Here is a 22,985-nt window from a genome sequence, read left to right as displayed (position 1 = left end):
AGCAAAGTGGATCTCAGCACTTTAGAGAAGATGAGTTCAAAGATGCTGATTCTTTTTCATGAGGTTTGAACCTGTAAGTCACATGCCCAAGAGCTCCTGGCACCATTTTGGGACATGAGGGAAAAGCCTGTCTGGGAATGAAGCCAGCACAGCGGAAGGCAGAGTTGAGAATGAAGGGCACCCAGAACTGATGGCATGATTTGAGTTCTGGGATCCACTCCTAAATCTTGGGTTACAGGAGCCAGTAAAGCCCCTCATTTTGATTTTTTGTTTGTTTTGTTTTTGCTTAAGGCAGTTTGAGGGTTTTTTTGTTTTTGTTTTTGTTTTTTTTGGTTTTGTCCTTTGTTTCTTTGTTTTTGTTAATTGCAACCAATACACTCGAATCTATTATAGGTCCCTTGCGGCACCAAGATTCTGTGGTCTCTAGCTTTTTGAACTTAGATGAGTCATTTATTCACTTAGTGTCTTAATTCCCCTCAACGGCAAAACGGAAATTGAAACAGGTGTCCTGCCCATCTTTCAGCATCACACAAGCAGAGAGAATATCATAATACAAGTGAAAGGACTTTCAAAGCTAATACCAAGATAACGTAACAGAATATCTTGTTAGAAGGTGGTATTAACTATATGAAATTGCTACTTTTTTATATCAAAAATGGTCCAATAACAGCAATTTCACATGTGCAAGCCACTATTTTTGCATAATCCTTGCAAGTTGTTTAATTTGAGTTTGTCTAATTGTACCAAAATTCAACCGCAAAAGAACTTTATGTAAATTCCATTAGGAAGTTTGCTGTTTCCCTTTTCTGTGAGCTCCCCTACCTTCACTCATGCCTGATATCAGGAGTGAAAGGGAAATAGTGTGTGTACATAAGATCAGGTGTCGGCTGTAAGCAACATCACGGGATACGACACCAGCTTCTATATAGTTTGTGCACTTAGCCCACAGCTTGGAAAATGCAGGGGCATGTGGCTGGTTTTTCCTTCACTCATCTAGCTTTCTTTTTTTATACTTTTATTGAGGACTTCTTAAGTAAATAGCAGAGCTGCTTCAGGTTACTCTGGATCCCAAATGTCACAGAAATTGTGTTTTTCTTGGGGTATCACTATTACCTGTCACCTAAGCAGAACATCTGTTTTGGGGGTTTTGTAAACAACCGTTTTGGGAAAGGATTTTCTCAAAATCCTGAAAAACTTTTTCCCAGCTAAGAATACAGGAGGTCAGGGACTTCCCTGGTGGTCCAGTGGGTAAGATTCTGCACTCCCAATGCAGGGGGCCCGGGTTCAATCCCTGGTCAGGGAACTAGATCCCACATGCATGCCACAACTAAGAAGCCCACGTGCCGCAACTAAAAAAAGATCCTGCGTGCGGCTACTAAGACCCGTGCAGCCAAAATAAAATAAAAAGGATACAGGAGGTCAGCAATGCAAGTAGCTCTTCATGCCCTCACTCCTCCAAAAGTTACCTGGCTCAAAAGCTTTTTAAAACAAACAAACAAAAAACCTTCCATGGTTTGCCTGCTTATACCAAGTTCAGGGAAAGGGAGAAACTAGTTCTTCCATCTTTCCTTCCTCCTTCCTCCTTCCTCCAACGGAGAGAGGATAAAGGAAGTTCAAGAGCTTGGAGTTTGGAATCAGATGGAACTGGGTTTGAATCACAACTCTACATTTACTGGCTACACAATTAGGAAAATGGTCTAATGTCTCTAGGCTTCAGTTTCTTCACCTGCAAAACGTAAGTAACAATATGACGCCTCCCAGGACTGTTGGAGGAATTCAGTGAGTCATGTCAGTAAGTGCTTAGCACAGTGTCTGCCACCAGTAAGAGTTTAAACAATGGTGCCTTTGGTTAGTATTAGCGGCACTGTCATTATCACACGGATCTGTTTCAACTCAGGTGACTCAGTTATTCCTAACAAGCCTTGGCAAATACTTCTGTTCCTGGCCTCCATAGTAACTCTATCTGATGTGAAATAATTAATGTCATGGGCATGAGTGAATACCAGCTAACTGGGACCCTTTCCTACTCAAGTATGGCAGTAAGGTGCCAGGGGAATCAACCAAAGGTCAGCTCCACTCCTCCAAGTGCTGGTAGGGAGGATGGGCAGTAGGTAGGGGACATTGTCCTCAAGGATAAAGGTATTTCCAGACCTTTCCCATCATAGCAGCAAGATTTTCGGGGCAGCCACTCCATAGGACTGACATAGTCCTGGCTTCCCTGGGAGCTAGCTATCAGCTGGTGAGCCCCAGGGATGGCAATCTGGGCCCACAAGATTAATGATAATAATAATAATCTTATCTACTGGTCCTGTGTGCTTTCTGTGCTGCAGGCGCTGTCCCAGACACTTGACATAGTTTCTCATCAACTCGTTAATTCACCTTCAAGGTAAGGATCCCTTTTTTTTCAATAAACGTTCATTATTAAAGTATAATATATATGAAGGAGAGTACACACAATTTGGTACTTTTTTATAAAATGAATTATACTAGGTAACTACCACTAGATGAAGAAATAGGACACTTCCAGCACTCTAGAAGATGCGCTCATGCCCTTTTCTGGTTACTACTTTCTCCTGCCCAGGAATAATCACTATTCTGAAATCCAACACCATAGAGGAGTTTATAGAAATGGTATAATATGATATGTACTCTTATGTGTTGGCTTCTTTTGCCCAACATCATGTTTATGAGATTCACTCATTGTTGTTGCAAATGGTAGTAGTTTGTTCATTTTCTTTGCTGTATAGTACTCCACTACATGAATATACCACAGTTTATCCTTGATGGCCATTTAGGTTATTTTAAGTTTATGGTTATTACAACTAGTGCTGCTATGAATATTTGGGGGGATGTCTTTTAGTGGGCATGTGTATACACTTCTGTTAGGTATATTCCTAGGTGGGGAATCACTGGGTCATTGGATATGTTTTCGTAGATGCAGCCAAACAGATTTATAAAGTGGTTACAAGGTAAGGATTCTTAATCCCATTTAACAAATGTGGAAACTAGGGTTCAAAGACCTGAAATAACTAGTCCAGTGTCACAGCTGTTATGTGGAAGAGATGGGATTCAAACCTTCTCTTCTCTTCATGCTACACTGAGGATTTCTTGAGAAAATGTAACAGAAGAGAGAAGCAGAAGTATGAAAGTAGCAAACTGCCCAACTCCCAACTTTTTGGAGAAAGTTCACAGCTTTCATTTGAATGTCTTTCAAAATATTTTCTTATACATTACTTTTTTAAAAAGTCTTGGAAATGGGTGAAGTAGAAATTGTGATTCTCATTTGATAATCAAGAAAAGTCAGGCTTGAAAAGTCCCCGATTACGGGAGACATGAGACAGGCACTTTTCCTGACTCCACAGTGTGACTTCAGCCCATGCACCTCTCACTGTGGACCAAAAGCTATGACTCTGGGGCTGAAAAACCCTCATGCATTTAAAGTTCAAACCATATGAGGCTATGAGCCCTCTTTTATTTAGAGTTTGGATCAGGTGGGACCAGGAACCCTCTCGTATTTGGGGTCCAGACCATGTGGGGACAGGAACCAGCTGGCAGGAGCCTGCCCAGCAGCTACATTCTCTCTCTCTAGGCAAGATTTTACATTTGCCCCCAGCAACCCAGTAATTCTACATTGTGATCCCTATAAACAGGGTTCTTGGCATCCTTGGCCAGAGTGAACTGCTGGGGAAAAGGTCACCGGAAAAGTCTTACTAATTGATTTAGAACATCTTCTCCCATCAAAATCCTGCCCATAAGACTAGCTCCTCCTTCCACTACCCATATGCCGTTTCCCCAGGACCTTTGTAAAACCCTAGGCCTCTGCAACATCAATTATGAGTTCTCCACTGGAAAACTTCTGCTGAAAACATGGCATTTGGACTGGTTTTTTTTTTTTTTAATTCCCCTGGGAACCTGCTCATTTCTCATTCTGCAACTGTTGTCTGGAGCCAGTTATCTTTAGATGGCTTTTCAGTGACCTTTGAATAGGATTTAAACAAGGGATGCAACATTTCCTATCTGTTGGAACATTTCAGTTACTTTTCTATGGCTGTTCTCTGGAGAGGGTGAAAAATCAATGCCCTCTCTAGGGACAGGCCACAGAACATCATCACAGGATGGAGCTTAACTCTGAAATAGCCAGGAGAATTTGAGGGGCAATATGGTTTGATGAGAAAACTCTTGGAAGGTTTGGGTGACTTGCCCAGTACTCTCAAGGAGCTGTTGCATCTGTGGGAGAGTGAACAGATGGTCCCCTCATCTGGCTAGAAATTTACCCAGCTTTCTGTATTTGAGAAGCATAAAGAAGCTGCAGGCAGGATGCAAGGATACCTGAAGAAATTAAGAGTAACCATGCATAGGAAGGTGGATGGAGAGCTCTACATTATCCAGAAACAAGGCTTGAATTAGCATTTTGCGTTTCTAAGGTTGAATAAGAAAAATCAAGCAGCTGCCGGCCATGGTGGATCCATGCAAAAGATAAGGCGGCAGTAGAGGTTTGGTTTATACGATGGCTGCATGCCCGGTGCGGTGCTACCACAGCATGCCAAGGGGGTTACGATCTGTGGGACATGGTCAAGTGACGTCATCGTCCACTGAAGGACCCTCACGGCCCATGATGGAGCTGAGGCCAGATGTCCCTGAAAGGACCAGTAGGCTGCACGGGACACAGAGGACCAGCTCTCATCGTGTGGCTGTGAAAGGCAAAGGCAGCAACCAGAGCAGGGGAGAAAGCCACAGGCACCTCCTGTCCGGGCAGCATAAACCCCTGGAGTGTGTAGGGACAATAGAGGGAGGGGAGCCTCGAGAGGGAAATCTTAGATTCTTGCCAAGCTGATGCCTGGGAGTAAAAGAGATATGACTTGGTACCCTGTATTTGAGGCACTATTCTCACTGCCTACATTCAGTATTTATAGTGACTAATAGCACTGGCATGGAGGATTCTCCTTTCCCCTAATAAGTGTCACAGCGTTTACTCTGGAGATTCAGAAGTTCAAGCCTTCAGGCTCAGAAGCCTCAGATAGTTCTCAACTTGATCAGGTCTCTAAGCTCAAAACATGATATGCCCCATGATATGTAAGACAAAGAATGAGGGGGGCTGACCACTTGGGCATCGTATAATGCTGCTGAAAGACTTCTAAAATGATTTTCCAGAATTTCAGAGATCTACTGGGAACTTGCTAATTGGAAGCAAGTGCGAGGGAAGCTCAACTTTCTACCTTCCTGCTGCCCTGGAGAAATCCTCCAAAGCAGGGGTGCCCAACCCCCCGGGCTGCGGACCGGTAAGGTCCACGGCCTGTTAGGGACCAGGCCGCACGGCAGGAGGTGAGCGGCGGGCGTGCGATCAAAGCTTCATCTGCGGCTCCCCATCGCTCCCCATCCCTCGCATGAACACCTGAACGATCCTCCCCACCCGCCATGCATGGAAAAACTGTCTTCCACGAAACCGGTCCCTGGTGCCAGAAGGGTTGGGGACCGCTGCTCTAAAGCCCTGCTTCTCCGAGTCCCTCCCAAGAGCCAGCAGCATGGGCATCGCCTGGGAGCTTGTTAGGAATGCAGAATCTCAGCCCCTACCTCAGGCGTACTGAACCAGAATCTGCACTTTACCAAGATCCCCATGGTACATGTGTGCACGTTTGAGTTGAGAAGGATCGAGCTGAACGAAGCAACGAGCACACCAGCGGGCTCTTGTAGGTGCTGCCACACGGCACGGCTTCCCCAGGCCTGGAGCCTTGGTTCTCTGAGACACAATTGCCCCTAAAACTGAAGGGACCAGCATCTCATCTCCACCAGAGAGACAACGGCATCTCTTCCCAGGAGCACCTGTATGACCCTACCTAACACTGCATGAAACATTATGTCAAGAGGGAAGAAATAAATTCCCAGAGCCTATCATTGCCCTTCTATGAGAGAGAAACTAATTTTGTAGGGCTACTGCAAGGCTGGGAAAAATCCATGATTTAATGGCAGTGACAGGCCCCAGATTGGCTCACTTGGTCTGGAGTGGTGGACCCACACGTGACAGTCCCCGGAGTCTTCCAGCGCCTGTGTGCACTTTCTCTTCTTGGTCGGTGGCAATGAGGGTCTAAAATCAAGAACCCAAAATAAGGTTAGGATTCTTCTTTTCTCTCCATGTCATAGTTAATCAAATTTAATTTCCCAGGACTCTGCTCTGGGCCTTTTCCTAAGACTAATTCTAGTTAGTTAAGGTTCCTTGAGTCCTACTAGTCTGCAACACACCAGGTGGATACATGGAGTGGACGGGGCAAGCTCCTATTCTATGAGCCCTACTAGTCTGAAACTTAGTTTTTCACTATCCAGTGGATCTGGGATTCACCTATTTGAAAAATAAACTGACAACATTTCCAAAGGCAGAGGACTCACTGAGACAAAGACAGAAGATACTTAAAATTTAAGGGTATATTTTATACCTGAAAATGTTTTTCACATAGAATTTTATCACAGTTTTTGATGGCCTTTACTCTTTTCGCCATCCTCTAGATCCAGAAGGAGGAACGAAAGAGAGGGAAAGGCGGAGAGGAAGGGAAAGAGAAGAAAAGAATATTAATTAAGACAGTTGACAGATATTTTTCAGGGAGCTCATTCACAAATCACTTGAGTGGTCTAGCTGAGGCTGCAAATGCAAACAGTGCTTTTCTCCAGCACCCAGAATCTCCCTATACATTTCTGACATTTTAGCTTTCCACTGAATGAGGACCTTGGGTTCAGTGGATTGTTGATTAAAAGTTGGTTTGAAGCCAAGGGCACTGGGTGTCTGATATATGTCTCAACACTGCCATCTCCTGGAGAGGACTCCACAGTTCACTCTTTACCAGCACTGCGGGGTAGAGGGGCTGGCTGGTCTTTCATAACTAAATATCTTGCCCTTTACCCAGGACTGTGGCACAGAGGCTGCGGATGGTAAGAACAACCAGTTCCCAGATGGGAGGACACAGACTGGTCCAGAGGGGTCCTGAGATGACGGGCGTCTGGGTAGCAGTTGTGAAAGGCACTGTGGGAATGCGCAGAGTCGCTCATTTCAGACGGGCCCTGCGGCAGGTGTGCCGGCAGCATCCCAGGAGCAGCTGCCGAGTGGAGGAAAGCAGCTGGCGTCCCCCCGGCGGCAGGTGTCAGAGTCGGGCAGCACGCACCTGGGGGAACACACAAGTGAGAAAGGCCCCTCTTTCTCACCATGCAGAGTCCAAAAGAAGAGAAGCAAGTGCCAGACGTGCGGGAGGGAGATGGGTCCCACTCACCTTTGACCTGTGGAGGAGAGCAGGAGTCTGACGCAGAATAGGGTGGGGTATCTGGGAGCTGGCGTTGCCTGAGGATTAGAGACATGCATTCCTTTTGTTTGTAACTTATTCCATCATTATATTTTTTTTTTCACAAACTGGTAGCAGCCCTCTGTGTACAGCACCCCTAGGGAGGGTTCCAGGTGCTCCTGGGGGCCAAAGCCCACCAGAACATGCCCAGTGTCGTGCTGAGTGAGCTCTGAGTCAAACAGACCCGGGTTTGAGTCCCAGCTCTTCCACTTCCTAGCTGTGTATCCATGAATAAGTACTTAACCTCTCCAGGCCTCCGTTTCCTCACCTATAAAATGGGAATAATCATTATGCCTTCCTCATAGCATCATAGTGAAAATTACATGAGATACTGTGTATAAAGCCCATAACAGGCTTCCCTGGTGGCTCAGTGGTTGAGAATCTGCCTGCTAATGCAGGGGACACGGGTTCGAGCCCTGGTCTGGGAAGATCCCACACGCCGCGGAGCAACTGGGCCCGTAAGCCACAATTACTGAGCCTGCGCGTCTGGAGCCTGTGCTCCGCAACAAGAAAGGCCGCGATAGTGAGAGGCCCGCGCACGGCAATGAAGAGTGGCCCCCGCTTGCCACGACTAGAGAAAGCCCTTGCACAGAAACGAAGACCCAACACAGCAAAAATAAATAAATTAATTAATAAACTCCTACCCCCAACATAAAAAAAAAAAAAAAGCCCATAACATACATCCCCAAACACAGTGAGTGCTCAACAAAGCTTAATTAACATTATTGTGGCTTCTTAACATTCCAAAGCACTTACGCCAGAGAGATGGTTGGGCTAAAGCAGTATAAAATGTCACCACTAAAGCAATGGTTTTCCATCTGTGCTCTGGGGAATCGCCAAGCTCTTGGAAGGAGCTCAGGTGTTTTACAAAAGAAAAATTTTAAATGCCTGGGGGGCATATTTTATAACTTTTTTCTGTTTTATATATTGAGGTGCAAGTAAAATTTCATTTAAAAAAATGAGTACCATCACTAAGAAAAGTGTGAAAATGTCTGTTCAAAAAAACCCTACCTTTTCTGTTCAAAAAGTTTCTTATGGCTCAGAAACTGTGGTTCTAAGTTATATATAATCACCCCCATCCTCCACTTGATTCTCTTGCTAGAGAGTAAGCTATCATATTTTTCTTGGTTCATTAAGATTTCAACATCATGCAATGAAGAGCGAAATCTGTTTTTATTATTTACTAGAAAACTTATGTTTTCTCCTCAAATTGGTCCTTTATAGTTTATTCACGTTTTATTAATAAGGGAATAGAAAACATACATTTCCCTTCCTCCAAAAACTCCACCAAAAAAACTCCGCCGAAATGAAACTCCACCGAAATAAAAGTAAAGGAATAAAGAGGCATAAACAGAAAAAGACATAGAGTACATGAATAGAGACTACAACAAACCATATTTCAGTAACAGTACGGCAGACAGAAATAGGATGGATGGTAACTGAATTAGCAGAAGGGAAAAGCTGCCTGGGGATGGCAGAGGGGATGTAGGAACTAACAAGACATTGTCCAATTTGAAAACAACTCCAGAAAAGCCCAAGACATTGGCATCACCAGCAGTTTCTTAATTCAGGGGTAAAGTAGAGCTAAAAGTGAAAGAATTGATTGACAGTTTAATTCAAGAACACCTGGACCCTTAGATCAACTTCTCCCACCTGTATAGTCAGGCAACTACCTCTATCATCCCAACAGAAATTGGCAAGTTTTATTCTCTGGAGAAACGGGATCCAGGGAGATTGAAGAGCTATTGGGCAAAAAATGGAAGGACTCATTGAGCACATCCAGGTGAACAAAACTCCCAAGATGCGGTGAAGGATTTACAGAGCTCATGGTTGGATCAATCCATACATGAGCTCTCCCTTCCACCTTGAGATGATCCTTACTAAAAAAGAACAGATTGTTCCTAAACCAGAAGAAGAGGTTGCACAGAAGAAAAGACATCCTAGAAGAGACTGAAGAAACAAAAACTTATGGCCCGGGAATAAATGCTGCAAAAAAATAAATGCAAATAAAAGCAGAGAAAAAAAAATTCAAGAAAGAAAATATAATTGTAGTAAATTATATGTGAACACACAGTGATAGTAATGTAATCCCTGAATATAAACCTAACCAAAAATTCTTAAACAATTTTATGATATTGGGAGGCTGGGGATAGAAGTGGGTGTCGGATATGATATAAGAAAGTTAAATCCTCCTGGAAGATGATAGTAAGTTCTTAAGATGTATAAAGCAAGAACAGCAATATAAAACATTATTCAGATAAAAGGTGGTAGAAACATCTAAAAGAGTTGGAAAGTATCTGCCTCTGGGAGAGCCAAAGTTGGGGACATGGGGAGGAGTGGGGCAAAGGATTACTGGTTTTCATTGTAAGCCGTATATATGGCACCATTCAACTTCGTATCACTCTACATGTATAAATCTACAAATAAGGACTTCCCTGGTGGCACAGTGGTTAAGAATCCTCCTGCCAATGCAGGGGACACGGGTTTGATCCCTGGTCCAGGAAGATCCCACATGCCGTGGAGCAACTAAGCCCGTGCGCCACAACTACTGAGCCTGCACTCTAGAGCCAGCGAGCCACAACTACTGAGCCTGCACACCACAACTACTGAAGCCCGTGCGCCTAGAGCCCATGCACTGCAACAAGAGAAGCCACCGCAATGAGAAGCCCACGCACCGCAACGAAGAGTAGCCCCCACTCACCGCAACTAGAGAAAGCCTGCACGCAGCAACGAAGACCCAACGCAGCCAAAAATAAATTAATTAATTTTTAAAAAATCTACAAATTAAATTTTGTGATTGACTCTGTGATCTCACAATTCCACATTCAAGGTTCAAGGCAGTTGTGTACTTCCCTTTACATTTGAGGCACCACTGAATTCAATAATGTTAATGAAAACTGAAAATCACAAGCAAATTATCAATACACTCGAGAAATATGGCATGGCACATCACAGACTGGAATGCATGCTCCACCCAGCAGGTCCCTGTGGAGAACCAAAGGTCCCTGTGTTGAGTAGCAGCAACATGTTTTGGTGGTTTTAAAATGAGAATTTAAAAGTTTTAATACTTCCCTTACAGTTTACTCTCCCTTCCCAAACTCACTCTGGCTACTCCTTTATTTCATTGCATTTCATGTTCAATGCATTTTACTGTATTGGGAGAAATTTTGCATTCCTTTTCAGAAAATTTCACGTAAGATTTAATGATAGCTGCCTTCAAAACTAAGCAAATTGTTTAAAACAAGGGCAATGATTAACTTTAAGAAAAACACTGTTGTCTGAGACTGTTTCTAAGCAGTTAACTCCTCCCTACTCACAATCATGATGTCAGCAATGCACATTAGACTGTTTTGGGCCTTCAGTGCTCTGAATTTTCCTATTACGCTGAGGGGATTTCCATGAAGGGACCTAGAAATTGACAGAACCATTGGTCACTCCTTGAGGGGCTGTCTCTATCTCTGCCTTCTACAGGAAATGGTTATAAAAATCAAGAAATTCTTATAAAATGATTTTATAAAATGAATAATTTGCTTTCTAAATCCCTTCCTCTCAGACACATAACTTGCTTTTGTTTTTTTGGAGGATGAATGGCAAAGTGTGGTCTCCTGGGGGTTGAATGCCATGCAAACCAAAAGGAGTGCAAAATAGACTTTTCTCTCCAGCTGGTTGAGGTTAGCACATCCATGACATCTGCATGCTGCAACCAAAGCAGCCAGGATTTCTTTCAGATTGCAGCCAGGTCTGATCAAGGATTTATTGAGTGCCTAGTACATGCTCATAACTCTACTAAACACTAGGCAGGACTGCAGGACTCACAGTATTAAGACACAGGGCTTCCCGTGAACACCCATCTGGGAATATTCACAATTCAACAGTCCAATCCTCAGTTTTCTCCAATGACTCCCCCGGGGTCTTCACATACAAATTACACCTTCTCTAAAGCTCTATTGCACAGTGATAGCAACTCAGCACACTGCCTGGTACAGAGTTATTACTTAATAAGTATGAATTACTGCTTTTTACCTGACATATGGCCATAAATATGTTGTCTATATAAATTCATATATCAAGAGAGGGCATTCCTGGCCACCAATCCAACATGGTAGGCTTTTCCCACCCCTCACTTTCTACTCCCCTGCCTTACACTTATTTTTCTTCATCTTACTAAATGACTTTACACTATACGCCATTGTCTTTCTCTTCCCACTGGAGTCGCATCACAACAACGGAGCACCAAGAGTGAAGGGAAGGGAATGGCTCTCCCCAGGAGCAGGTGATAAGGAAATGCATTGCCTGCTGAGAACTTAAAAACAATACTTAAGGGCTTCCCTGGTGGCGCAGCGGTTGCGCGTCCGCCTGCCGATGCAGGGGAACCGGGTTCGCGCCCCGGTCTGGGAGGATCCCACATGCCGCGGAGCGGCTGGGCCCGTGAGCCATGGCCGCTGAGCCTGCGCGTCCGGAGCCTGTGCTCCGCGACGGGAGAGGCCACAACAGTGAGAGGCCCGCGTACCACAAAAAAAAAAAAAAAAAAAAAAACAATACTTAAATCCACAGAAAGTCAATCTATTTATCATTATTACCACACACCACCAACTCAAAGAAAAATGCCTGGGTGCCCTGCAGGGCAGACTGCTTTCCACCATATTGCCCTTGGTAAACTATTAGCAGGAACTTCATCTGTTTCGTTCACTGTTGTAGCCCATCACCCAATTACAGCATAAAAATAGTTGTTACTGAAAGTATTTTCTCCAGTTTTTCATGTGTATGATTCATGTCCTCCCACGCAGACATTCACTTAAGAGCATGTCTTAATACTCTGTGTGTGTGTGTGTGTGTGTGTGTGTGTGTGTGTGTGTGTGTGTGTATCTCCTGCATAGAGCCCACTGGTGAGCACGTAGTAGGCACTTGATAAATACTTGATCAAGCTTGCATAGGGTTTGTACCCACTACCCGGAAGTTGGGATGGGAAAGGGCCTTGGCAGAAATGTTATCAGTGAATAAAGTAGCCCAAGAAAATCATTTCATGACAGGGCAGTGGAAGCAAGAAAAGCAAGTTGCCACCCCTCCTCTTCGGCTCTATCTTGTCAAACTGCAAGAACCCTGACCCTCTCACCACTCTCCCCTGCTGCTTTAGAAATAGACAGCCTTTATGGAGGACCTACTCTGGTCCAGGCACTGAGCTAACCCGTGCAGGTGTTGCTTCATCTAATCTCTGCTACCACCATGTGAAAAGGTACTATTACTGCCCCTACACCACAGGCAATGAAACTGAGGTTAAGTAACATACCTGAGATTATTCATCTGGCATCTGGTCAAACTGGAGTAAAGTGATCTATCACCAGAGTTTATGCTCTAAAGAACACAATGTTTTCAATACAGATATTTAAATATCCTAATAAAATTAATTACTATAAGTTATTTCATTTTCTGCAAAATCTTTAGAATCTAGAAGTCACTGGTAATGTTTTCGCCCAGGATTCTATTTACCTTTTCTCCTGCTGCATCCGTTTGAACCCAGAAATCAAACCGGTCATGAACTCAGCCTTTAACAAACTCATCTCATAGAATTATGTGGATTACCTCACTCCCTTTCGCAACATCACAGTAAAGAGTTTATCAGCCCCGCTCTACTGATGGCAGAAATAAAACATGCAGCTGGTCATTGACACCTAACTCATTTTTCCTTCCAACCTCAATAAGATATGCCCTAAGTGAAACCCAGAATATTAGATGCTTAAGCTCCACCATTAGAATGAAATGAAATGAAACCTGGAGTTGATTCCTCACGGACCTAATATGTCTCTAGGTTCCCCTCCTATGAAGTCACCCATTCGAGCTTGTGATTAGCTGTCACCTCAGTGTCTTCAGCTAGCTCCCTCTTACCCCATCTGCAGCACCCCAAGGCCAGCCTAAACCTCGGTATACTGTCTACCCACACTGAACACACTCAAACCAAACTGTATGACTTGGTCTGGGTCTTGGGAGGTGGTCGGGAAGGAGGCATATGCAAGTGACCTAAAGTAGGGCTTCTCAAACTGTAATATGCCTGTGAATCCCATGGGGATCCTGTTAAAAAGGCAGGTTCTGATTCAGCATTTTGGGGGCAGGGCCTGAGGTGCTACGGTCCTAGCTCCCAGGCGATGCTTCTGCTGCTGCTACAACCTGGCCTGCACTTTGAGTAAAGGAAGGAAACAGGTGAATCTCTGGGCATTTTTGAATGAAACAAACCTGTCTTGAAGATTCACTGGTGACTTTGCCAGAGCCTTCCTTCTTCTACACACACACGGACACACACAGACACACAGACACACAGACACACAGACACACACACACACACACACACACACACACACACACACACACACATTTCTTGTCCTTTTTCACTGCAACCTCCAGGAATTTATGCTTTCCCCTAAATCTCTAGCCTCCCGCCCTCCAGGAGGCACTCCATACCTGGACATTTCCCGGTGTGTCCAGCCACCACAGCTCACCTGTGTGCCTAGTGGGTAACAGGCTGGCTAACCTAGGGGATCAGAGAGGACTTTTGTCTGCTCTACTACTCCTGAGCAGACAGCTGCCCTGGACTCCACCACACAAGGAAATACAGGGTTAAGAGCAACTGTCAGAAATCTTCCCATCCTGACAGAACTGCCTGCCCATTCAACACACCAATTAGATTCACAAGGAAGGATGAGAATGTCCTGAGCGGCACATCCCACTGCTCATACATGGGTACATGCTCCCAAAAGGGGCCCATAGCCACATAAGTTTGAGAACACTGCCTAACGTTTCCCTTTCCCAGTTGCATATTAGCACATCAAAGGCCCTGAGAAGTCCTGCAGTAAAGAAATACATTTGATTTTGTTTAAGCCAGTGAGTCACATACTTATTTATGACTGATCATGGAACTTTTTTTCCCACAGCATCTCGGGGGACCAGTTTTCCATAGAGCATTTAGGGACATCTGTTTCACAGAGCCAATAATTCCATTTTTTTAATATCTTTGAGATTTGAAAATCTGCCTATGAGATTCAAATTTGCTCCTAGAAATTTTACAGCCTAATGTTCTCTTAAATCGCTTAAAGGGTTGTCATTGATACTTTTAAAAGGCACAATTCATGGGCAATATAGTAGAGAGGAAGTAACTCAGGCTTTGTAGCAAATTCATGTTTGAATCCCAACTCTGCTATTTATTAGCTGGGAGCCCCGGCAAGAAAACCTGCATCCCAGTGCTGTTGTGAGGAATGCAACTAACCTGCAAAAAGAGAGCCTGGTATTTAGAAATACTCAACACTTGGGGTATTTGAATACATTGTACAGACGCAATGATCATTGGACCAGCCCAACAAATCCGTGGTCACGGACTGGGACTGTTTCCACTTGTTCCCTCTTGGATTTCTATTGCAGCTCCACTTAACTGCATGCGCCTGAGCCATTTTTATCAGGCAATAGTAGCTTATCTGATCATAGGACTTTTCTTTAACGGGCCTGAACTGTGACAATCCTTGCAAACTATGGCTCAGGATCCATTCTGAGTCACACCTTTTGGCAGATAAATGTAGACCCACTTAATGTATTTCCCTGATAGTCACGGAGACTAAAACATCCCCTAAAACATCAATTAATCCAAAAGACGAATGTAGAAGAAAGGGCAGGTGTTCTAGAGCCAGGCACATTTTAATCCCAGCTTTGCCACTTATTGACATATGAAGAGTTACTTAACCTCTTTGCACTTCAGCCTCTTCATGTGTAAAATATGGATAATACTGTGGCTATTTGGAAGAGTTGATAAGAGAATGAAATGTGTAAAATCAAATATGCAATTAAATGAGTAAATATGTAAAGTGCAAAGAACAATGCCTAATACTGGTAAATACTCAACAGTATTAACTCCTTCTTCTACCTCACTTACAAATGCCACACACCCACTCCCAAGGGTAGAGAGTGAATCTGACTGGGCAAACCATGTCGGAATCTCAGTAGCAATCGCCTATAGGGAGATATCTCTGGTCTTGCTGGAAGGACCATTATTATCATGGAGACTAAGATCATATGATAGATTTCTGAACTCCCAGGTAGAAGGCCAGCTCTTCGAATAAGACTTAAAACTTGTTCACTTTTCCCCGCAAACAGCTAAAGTACTTTATGCCAGTTATAAAAGTGATCCAGATGATTAAACAGAACCCTGATGGAATCAGGTCTACCTTCTTTTGAGGAAAAGTCTTGTAGGGGACAGAAACTGACAACTTATGGCAGGTTTTTTGTAGGCAGAGATGGTAAGGATATACCCCTTGCCCACCCTTCTCACAGGAATTCATGGCAGCTGCCTGGATGGATTGAGAGGAATATGAAGGCAGGCACAAGGGCGATTAGAGCCTGGGTTCAGCCCATGCAGTGCCTGGAGCAGAAGAGCCAGCTTGGAGTGTGGGCTCAGACATGTGGCAACCCACCAGTTGTATGTGTGTGTGTGTGTGTGTGTGTGTTTAACAAGCTTGCAAAATGCTGAGCCTCCCTTCTTCCCCACAGTCATTTTGGCAAGGATGTTTTTGTTGGCAAAGAGCAGCAAAAGCCAGGTACCAAAATACCTGCAAATAGGTTTCCCCATTACTATTGAGATTCACATCTTGTTCCACTCTCTGTCTTTCATGAGGGAGAGAAGGAAGGGCATTTACAGAAATGTCAAGGTAGGCTCAATAACAGAATGGAGATGACAGAAGAGCATCAGTGAACTTAAAGACAAATCAATAGAAATTATCCAGTATAAACAACAGAGAGGAAAAAAAAAGATTTAAAAAATTAACTGAGCCTCTGGGACCTGTCTACCATATCAAAGATCTAACATTTGTATCACTGGAGTCCTAGACAGAGGAAAGAAAGATGGTACAGAAACATAAATGTGAAGAAATAATGGCTAAAAACTTCCTAGAGGTAGTAAAAAACCAAAAATTTACAGATTAAAAAACTGAGCAAATCCCAAACAGTATAATCTCAAAGAAAACCATGCCCATATCCAGCCATGTTATAATAAAATTGCTGAAAACCAAAGAGAAAACAATATCTTGCAAGTGGAGAAAAATGATATATTACATACAAGGGAACAATGATTCAAATAACTGCCTATTTCTCATCAGAAACCATAGAGGTTGGAAGACAGAAGACAGTGCTGAGAAAAAAAGAACTTAACTGAGGACTCTGAATCCACAATCATTCCTGAGGACTTTGGCATTCCTTTCACAGTAATAGATAAAAGAAGTAGACAAAAATCAGCAAGGCTATAGAAGACCTGAAAAACAATGTCAACCAACTTGACCTAATTAGCATTTATAGAACACTTGACCCAACAACAGCAGAACATACATTCTTTTCAAGTGCACATGAAATATTCACCAAGATAGACCATATCCTGGGTCATAAAGCAAACCTTAACAAATTTAAAAGAATTAGAATTATATAGAGTATGTTCTCTGTCCATAATGGAATTAAACTACAAGTCAGTGACAGAAAAATACACGGAAAGTTCCCGAATATTTGGAAATTAAGCCAATTCCAGCCACCTAGAGTTAAAGAGGATGTCTGAAGGAAAATCAGGAAATATTTTGAGCTGAAAGAAAATCAAAATATAGCATATCAAAAATTGAGGAAGGCAGCTAAAGCCATATGGAGAGGGAAATGTATAGCATTGAATGATTAAATTAGAAAGCAAAGGATGACTTTAAATCAAGAACTAAGCTTCCACCTTAAGAAACTAAACAAAGAGGAGCAAACTAAACCCAAAGCAATCAGAAGGAAATAATGAGTAGAAATCAGTGAAATTGAAAACAAACACAATAGAGGAGATCTATAAAACCAACAGACACTTATTTGAAAAGGTCAAAAAAACTTATACATTTCTAAAGAGACTAATTGAAAGAGAGAGAGAGAGAGGGAGAGAGAGAGAGAGGAAAGTGATTACCAATATAAGAAACAGAAGAGAATATCAGTACAGAGTCCTTAGAGCCTGTAAAAGCCTATAAAAGCATAATAACTACTATCAACAACTCTTTGCCTATAAGTTTGACAATGAAATGGATCAATTCCCTGGGGAAAAAAGAAAACAAGCTACCAAAACTTATTTAAGCAGAAAGAGATAACATAAATAGTCCTGAATTTATTGGATAAACTTAATTCATAGTAAGGTCTTCCAACAAAGAAAGCTACAGGCACAGAAGATTTCATGGTGAATTCTATCAAACATTTAAGGAAAAAATAAATCCAATTCCACATAATCTCACCCAGAGAATTTAAAAGGAGAAAACATTTCCCAACTAATTTTAGAAGTCTATCAATATCCTGATATCAAAGCCATAAAAATACAGTATAAGAAAACTGGAGACCAATAGATGCAAAATCCTCAAAGTAATTTTAGCAAATTGAATCCGGCTATACATAAAAAGATAATACTTTAAAACTAACTGAGGTTTATCCCAGGAATACAAGGTTGGTTCAATATTCAAAAATTAGCAAAGTAATCCACCATAATAACAGACAGGGGAAACAAACATATGATCATATTAATAAATATAGAAATAACATTTGACAAAATTCAAGAGCCATTCATGATAAAATAATTCTCAGCAAACTAGGAGTAGAAGAGAATCTCCTGACCTAATAAAGGGCATTACAAGAAAATCTTACAGTTAAATCATACATAATAATAAAAAATTGAGTGATTGCCCTCTAAGATCAGGGACAAGACAAGGATGTCTGATCTCTCTATTTCCCTATTCAGCATCATAGCCAAAGTTCTACCCAGTTCAATAAGGCAAGAAAAAATATTCAAAGGCATACAGTTTTGAAAGAAAGACATACAACTGTTTCAATTTGCAGAAGACATGATTGTCAAGATATAAAAAGCCAAGAAATCTACAAAAAGCTCTTAAACTAGTAAATGGCTTCATTAAGATTTCAGGGCTCGGGAATTCCCTGGCAGCCCAGTGGTTAGGACTCAGCACTTTCACTGCCAGGGCCTGGGTTTGATCCCTGGTCGGGGAATTAAAATCCCTCAAGCCATGTGGCCAGACCAAAAAAAAAAAAAAAATTTTTTTTTAATTAAAAAAAAAAATGATTGTAGGACCTAAGCCCAAAATATAAAAACCAGTAATAGTTCTGTATACTGGCAATGAAAAATTGGGAATTAAATTTGAAAAAAATTTAAAAACCACTATTACTTACAATAACTCAAAGAAAAACATGAAACATTTAGGTGTAGATCTAAACAAAATATATACAAGATTTGTATGTTAAAATTGTAAAATGCTGATGAAAAAAAGCAAAGAAGGCCTAAATAAATGGAGAGGTATACTACGTTCATGGATTGGAAGACTCAATTTTGTGAAGATGTCAATTTTCCCCAAATGGATCTCTATACTTAATACAATCCTAATCTATACCTCAGCAGCACTGTATAGATATAAACAAGCTGATATTAATATTTATGTGAGAATTAGAATAACCAAAACAATTTTACAAAAGAAGACAAATTTGGAGAACTTACACTATATGGTTTTAAGACTTATGATAAAAGTACAATAGTCAAGATAACGTGGTACTGACAAAATAACAGATACATAGATCAGTGGAACAGAATAAAGAGTTTAGATACAGATCCACACAAATATGGTCATCTGATTTTTTACAAGAGTGTAAAGACAATTCAATAGAGAAAGGTTATCCAGCAAGGGATTCTGAAAGTAACTGGACATCTATACACAAAGAAATTAATCTCAACTTATATCTCAAAACTTATATGGAAATTAATTCAAAATGGATCATAGACCTAAATGTAAAACTATACTTTTAGAAGGAAACAGGAGAAAATCCTTGGGAACTTAAATTAGGCAATATCTATATTTCTTAGATATAAAGAACAAACCACATAAGAAAAATCTGATCTATTGGACCTCATCAAAATTTAAAACTTCTGCTCTGGGAAAGACATTGTTAAGAGAATGAAAACATAAGTTATAGACTTGGAGAAAGTATTCATAAATCACATATCCAATAAAGTTCTTATATCCAGAATACTTAAAGAATTTTCTAAACTCAAAAATAAGAAAACTTTAATTTTTTTAAATGGGCAAAAAATTTGAAAAAAGACTTCACCAAAGAAAACATACAAATGGCAAACAACCACATGAAATAAGGCTCAACATCATTTGTTGATAGGAAAATGCAAATTAAAACAAAATGAGATACCACTATAAGCCTATTAGAATATATAGCTAGGGGTAATGTAAAATGGTATGGCCACTCTAGAAAATTTGGCAATTTTTATAAAGTTAAGCTTCCACTTACAACATGACCCAGCAGACTATCCAAGGTATTACCCTAGAGAAATTAAAACTCTTGATCACACAAACACCTGTGCATGAATATTTATAGAAGTTATTTATAATTGCCAAAAACTGTAAATAATCAAAACATCCTTGAATGAGTGACTGGATAAACAAACTCTGTTACAACAATCCAACAGAGTTTTTCTCAGCAATAAAAAAAAATGAGCAAAGACATTATGCTTAGTGAGAGAAACTGGACTCATAATTATATATACCATATGGCTTCATTTATGTGACATTCTGGAAAAAGCAAAACTATAAGGACAGAGAAAAGATCAGTGGTCACCAGAGGTTAGGGGTGTGTGTTGGGTTTGACCACAAAGTGGAAATGTAGGGGGAACGTTTCAGGTGAGGGAACTGTTGTGTGTGGTAATCATGGCACTAGTTGTACAAACTCTATGAATTTGTCAAAACTCACAAAACCATACACAAGACAAAAATGGAATTTTATTGCATGTAAGTTTTTTAAAAGAAAGCTGGCATGGCTATATTAATATTAGAAAATAAGAGCAGAAATCAATGACATGGAAAACAGAAAAACAATTAAGAATATAAATTTAACCAAAAGCTGGTTCTTTAAAAGGTTAGGAAAACTGATAAACTTCTTGCTAGATTGATCAAGAAAAAAAAAGACATGAATTACTGACATCAAGAACAACACTTGTTGTTCACTATAGATTCTACAGACATTAAAAGTATAAAAAGGAAATATGATGAACAACTTCATGCCAGTAAATTCAGAAATATACAAATTGATTGAAAGATATAAACTGCCTAAGTTGATAACTACTAATTGATAACCTGAATAGCCCCATATCTATTAATGATATTGAATTGGAAGGTGAGGGCTTTCAGATTAAAACTAAATAAAACAAAAACAAACAAAAAACTCCAGGCCTAGCTGGCTTCACTGGTGAAATTTGCCAAAGATTTATAAAAGAAATAAGACCAACTCTACTCAAGCTCTTCTGGAAAACAGAAAAGAAGGAAGCACTTCCCAGTTCATTTAATTATTTCATAATTTTAAAAACACCAAATGGAGGGACTTCCCTGGTGGTGCAGTGGTTAAGAATCCACCTGCCAATGCAGGGAACATGGGTTCAATCCCTGGTCTGGGAAGATCCCACATGCCACAGAGCAACTAAGCCCATGAGCCACAACTACTGAGCCTGTGCTCTAGAGCCCATGAACCACAACTACTGAAGCCCGTGTGCCTAGAGCTCGCGCTCCACAGTGAGAAGCCACTACACCGCCACGAAGAGTAGCCCCCGCTCACCGCAACTAGAGAAAGCCCACGTGCAGCAGCGAAGACCAAACGCAGCCAAACATGAATAATAAATAAATAAATTTATATTTAAAAAAAAGTCAAACATAAAAAGAAAAACAAAAACGACCAAATGGAGAGCAGTGCCCTCATTACTTACAAGGCCGCCAAATCAAAATCATTGCCCAAGAACTCCTCCAGCAGACTTGTATCCAGCGTCGGGTTCCCCAGAGTGCCACTGGCCCCTTGAGCTGCAAAGGCAAATTGAAAATCTTGAGATTCATGAATTTTTCAGAATGGCTAATCGCTAAAATTTCAAAGCAACTAAAAGGCATAATGCATTTATTGACAGTGTGGTCTTTCTTCCATTCAAATATTTCCTTCAAAAATCTTTTTAGATGTTACCCTCCTCGAGCAGCCTTCCCTGACTGTCCAAGGCTGGTTTAGGTGCTTTTTTATGTGCATTCATTAACACCATGTACTTTGCCTTATACACTATTATAATTGCTTGCCTTTGTGTTTATTCCTCTATCTAAAGTCTTTAAGGGTGAGGACTGTGTCTTTCTTATTGTATCCACAAGGATCTATGTTATTAAAAAGACAGCAATTAACATTTATTGGCTAGCTGGCTGGCTGGCTGGATGAATGGATAGACTGATGATTGGCATGTTGGTCTGATAGATTACTTCCAGTTAAGTTCAACAAGAAGTTCAATATATTACTTCACATTTTTGTTAGACTTCCCAAAATACAACACAATAGTTCTGTCCTTTTTCTTGATTTACAAAATGAAAATAAGCTTATTGGTTTCTTTCTGACCATAACAAAGACACTAGAATTTTTAAAGAATATAAAATATAGGGACTTCCCTGGTGGTCCAGTGGCTAAGACTCTGCGCTCCCAATGCAGGGTGCCCAGGTTCGATCCCTGGTCAGGGAACTAGATCCCACATGCCACAACTAAGAGTTCACATGCCGCAACTAAAGATCCTGCATGCCGCAACTAAGACCTGGCACAGCCAAATAAATAAATATATAACAAAAAAGAATATAAAATATAAAAATATGTTATAAAGAAGACAAAACAATCTTTCTTTGCAGATAACATGACTCTATACCTAGAAAATTCAAGAGAAACAACTGACGATTAGAAATGATCAGAAAAGTCAATAAAGTAAATGGTTAAAGTTAAATATAAAAACTAATTACTTTCGTATATACAAAAAATAACCGGTCAAAAATTCAGGTAAATATAATGAAAAACAAAGAAGATTCCATTCAAAATAACAAAAAGCCTAAAATATCTAAACATATATTTAGGGACAACATATTTTTTTAAAAAGCTAATAAACTCTATGAAGGGTCATAAGAAGAGATTTCAATAAATAGAAAGAACTTCATTGTTCTTAGACTGAAAGATTCAATATTGGAAAGCTTTTACTAGACATTATTTATGATGTCTGCCAAATACAGTCATTTTCTGAGAACTTTCCCCTTATAAAAACAGTCTCCCACAACATTTACAGGCACCTGAATCAGAAAGAAAAAATCCATTGATTGGCCAGTGACCACTTCAGTTATTTCTCCCAAAATTTAAACTAATAGACTTTAAAGCTGGTGGTTGAGATTAAGTCACCTAATAGCCACGGCAGAGGACTGGAGTGATAGTCTAAATATTTCTGCCAGGTCCTTTACCCAGGTCCTTCATGATTTTTTACCCTTAATAAGGCTGGTTGTTCCCCTTCTACTCTAATTACATGACAAAGTCCTGTATACATCCAGTAAACCCTTTTGAATTGGTCTGTATGTTATCTGAAATCAAATAATCCTCAAGGAAAACGTTCTGAAGTTCATCTGGAAAAATAAATACATAAAAATGACCAGAAAAATTAGGGAGGAAGGGGGTAAATAAGTACTGAGAAACACACAAGTGAACACATCAAAGGAACACAAACGAGTCCAGGATATATCAAGAAATATTACATATATATGGAATATATATATTTTATACATATATATATATACA

The 22,985-nt window shown here is 40.9% G+C and overlaps 1 protein-coding gene across 1 annotated transcript in view; it reads right to left on the bottom strand.

Moving 5' to 3' along the window:
* The window catches only part of MYRFL (myelin regulatory factor like), a 128,108-nt gene that overhangs the window by 74,549 nt on the left and 30,574 nt on the right, over window positions 1-22,985 (bottom strand). Inside the window, exons 2-5 of the mRNA XM_055085208.1 lie at window positions 21,121-21,211; window positions 7,254-7,321; window positions 6,890-7,148; window positions 5,991-6,082 (exon numbers count right to left, since the gene is read on the bottom strand). Of these exons, the coding sequence (XP_054941183.1) occupies window positions 5,991-6,082; window positions 6,890-7,148; window positions 7,254-7,321; window positions 21,121-21,211 (510 nt within the window). The remainder of the gene's footprint in view (window positions 1-5,990; window positions 6,083-6,889; window positions 7,149-7,253; window positions 7,322-21,120; window positions 21,212-22,985) is intronic.

Source organism: Physeter macrocephalus, chromosome 6, assembly GCF_002837175.3.
Source record: "Physeter macrocephalus isolate SW-GA chromosome 6, ASM283717v5, whole genome shotgun sequence".
In the NCBI taxonomy this organism is placed as follows: domain Eukaryota; kingdom Metazoa; phylum Chordata; class Mammalia; order Artiodactyla; family Physeteridae; genus Physeter; species Physeter macrocephalus.
Note: the sequence above shows the minus strand (reverse complement) of the source record. Positions and strands in the feature narration are given on the sequence as shown.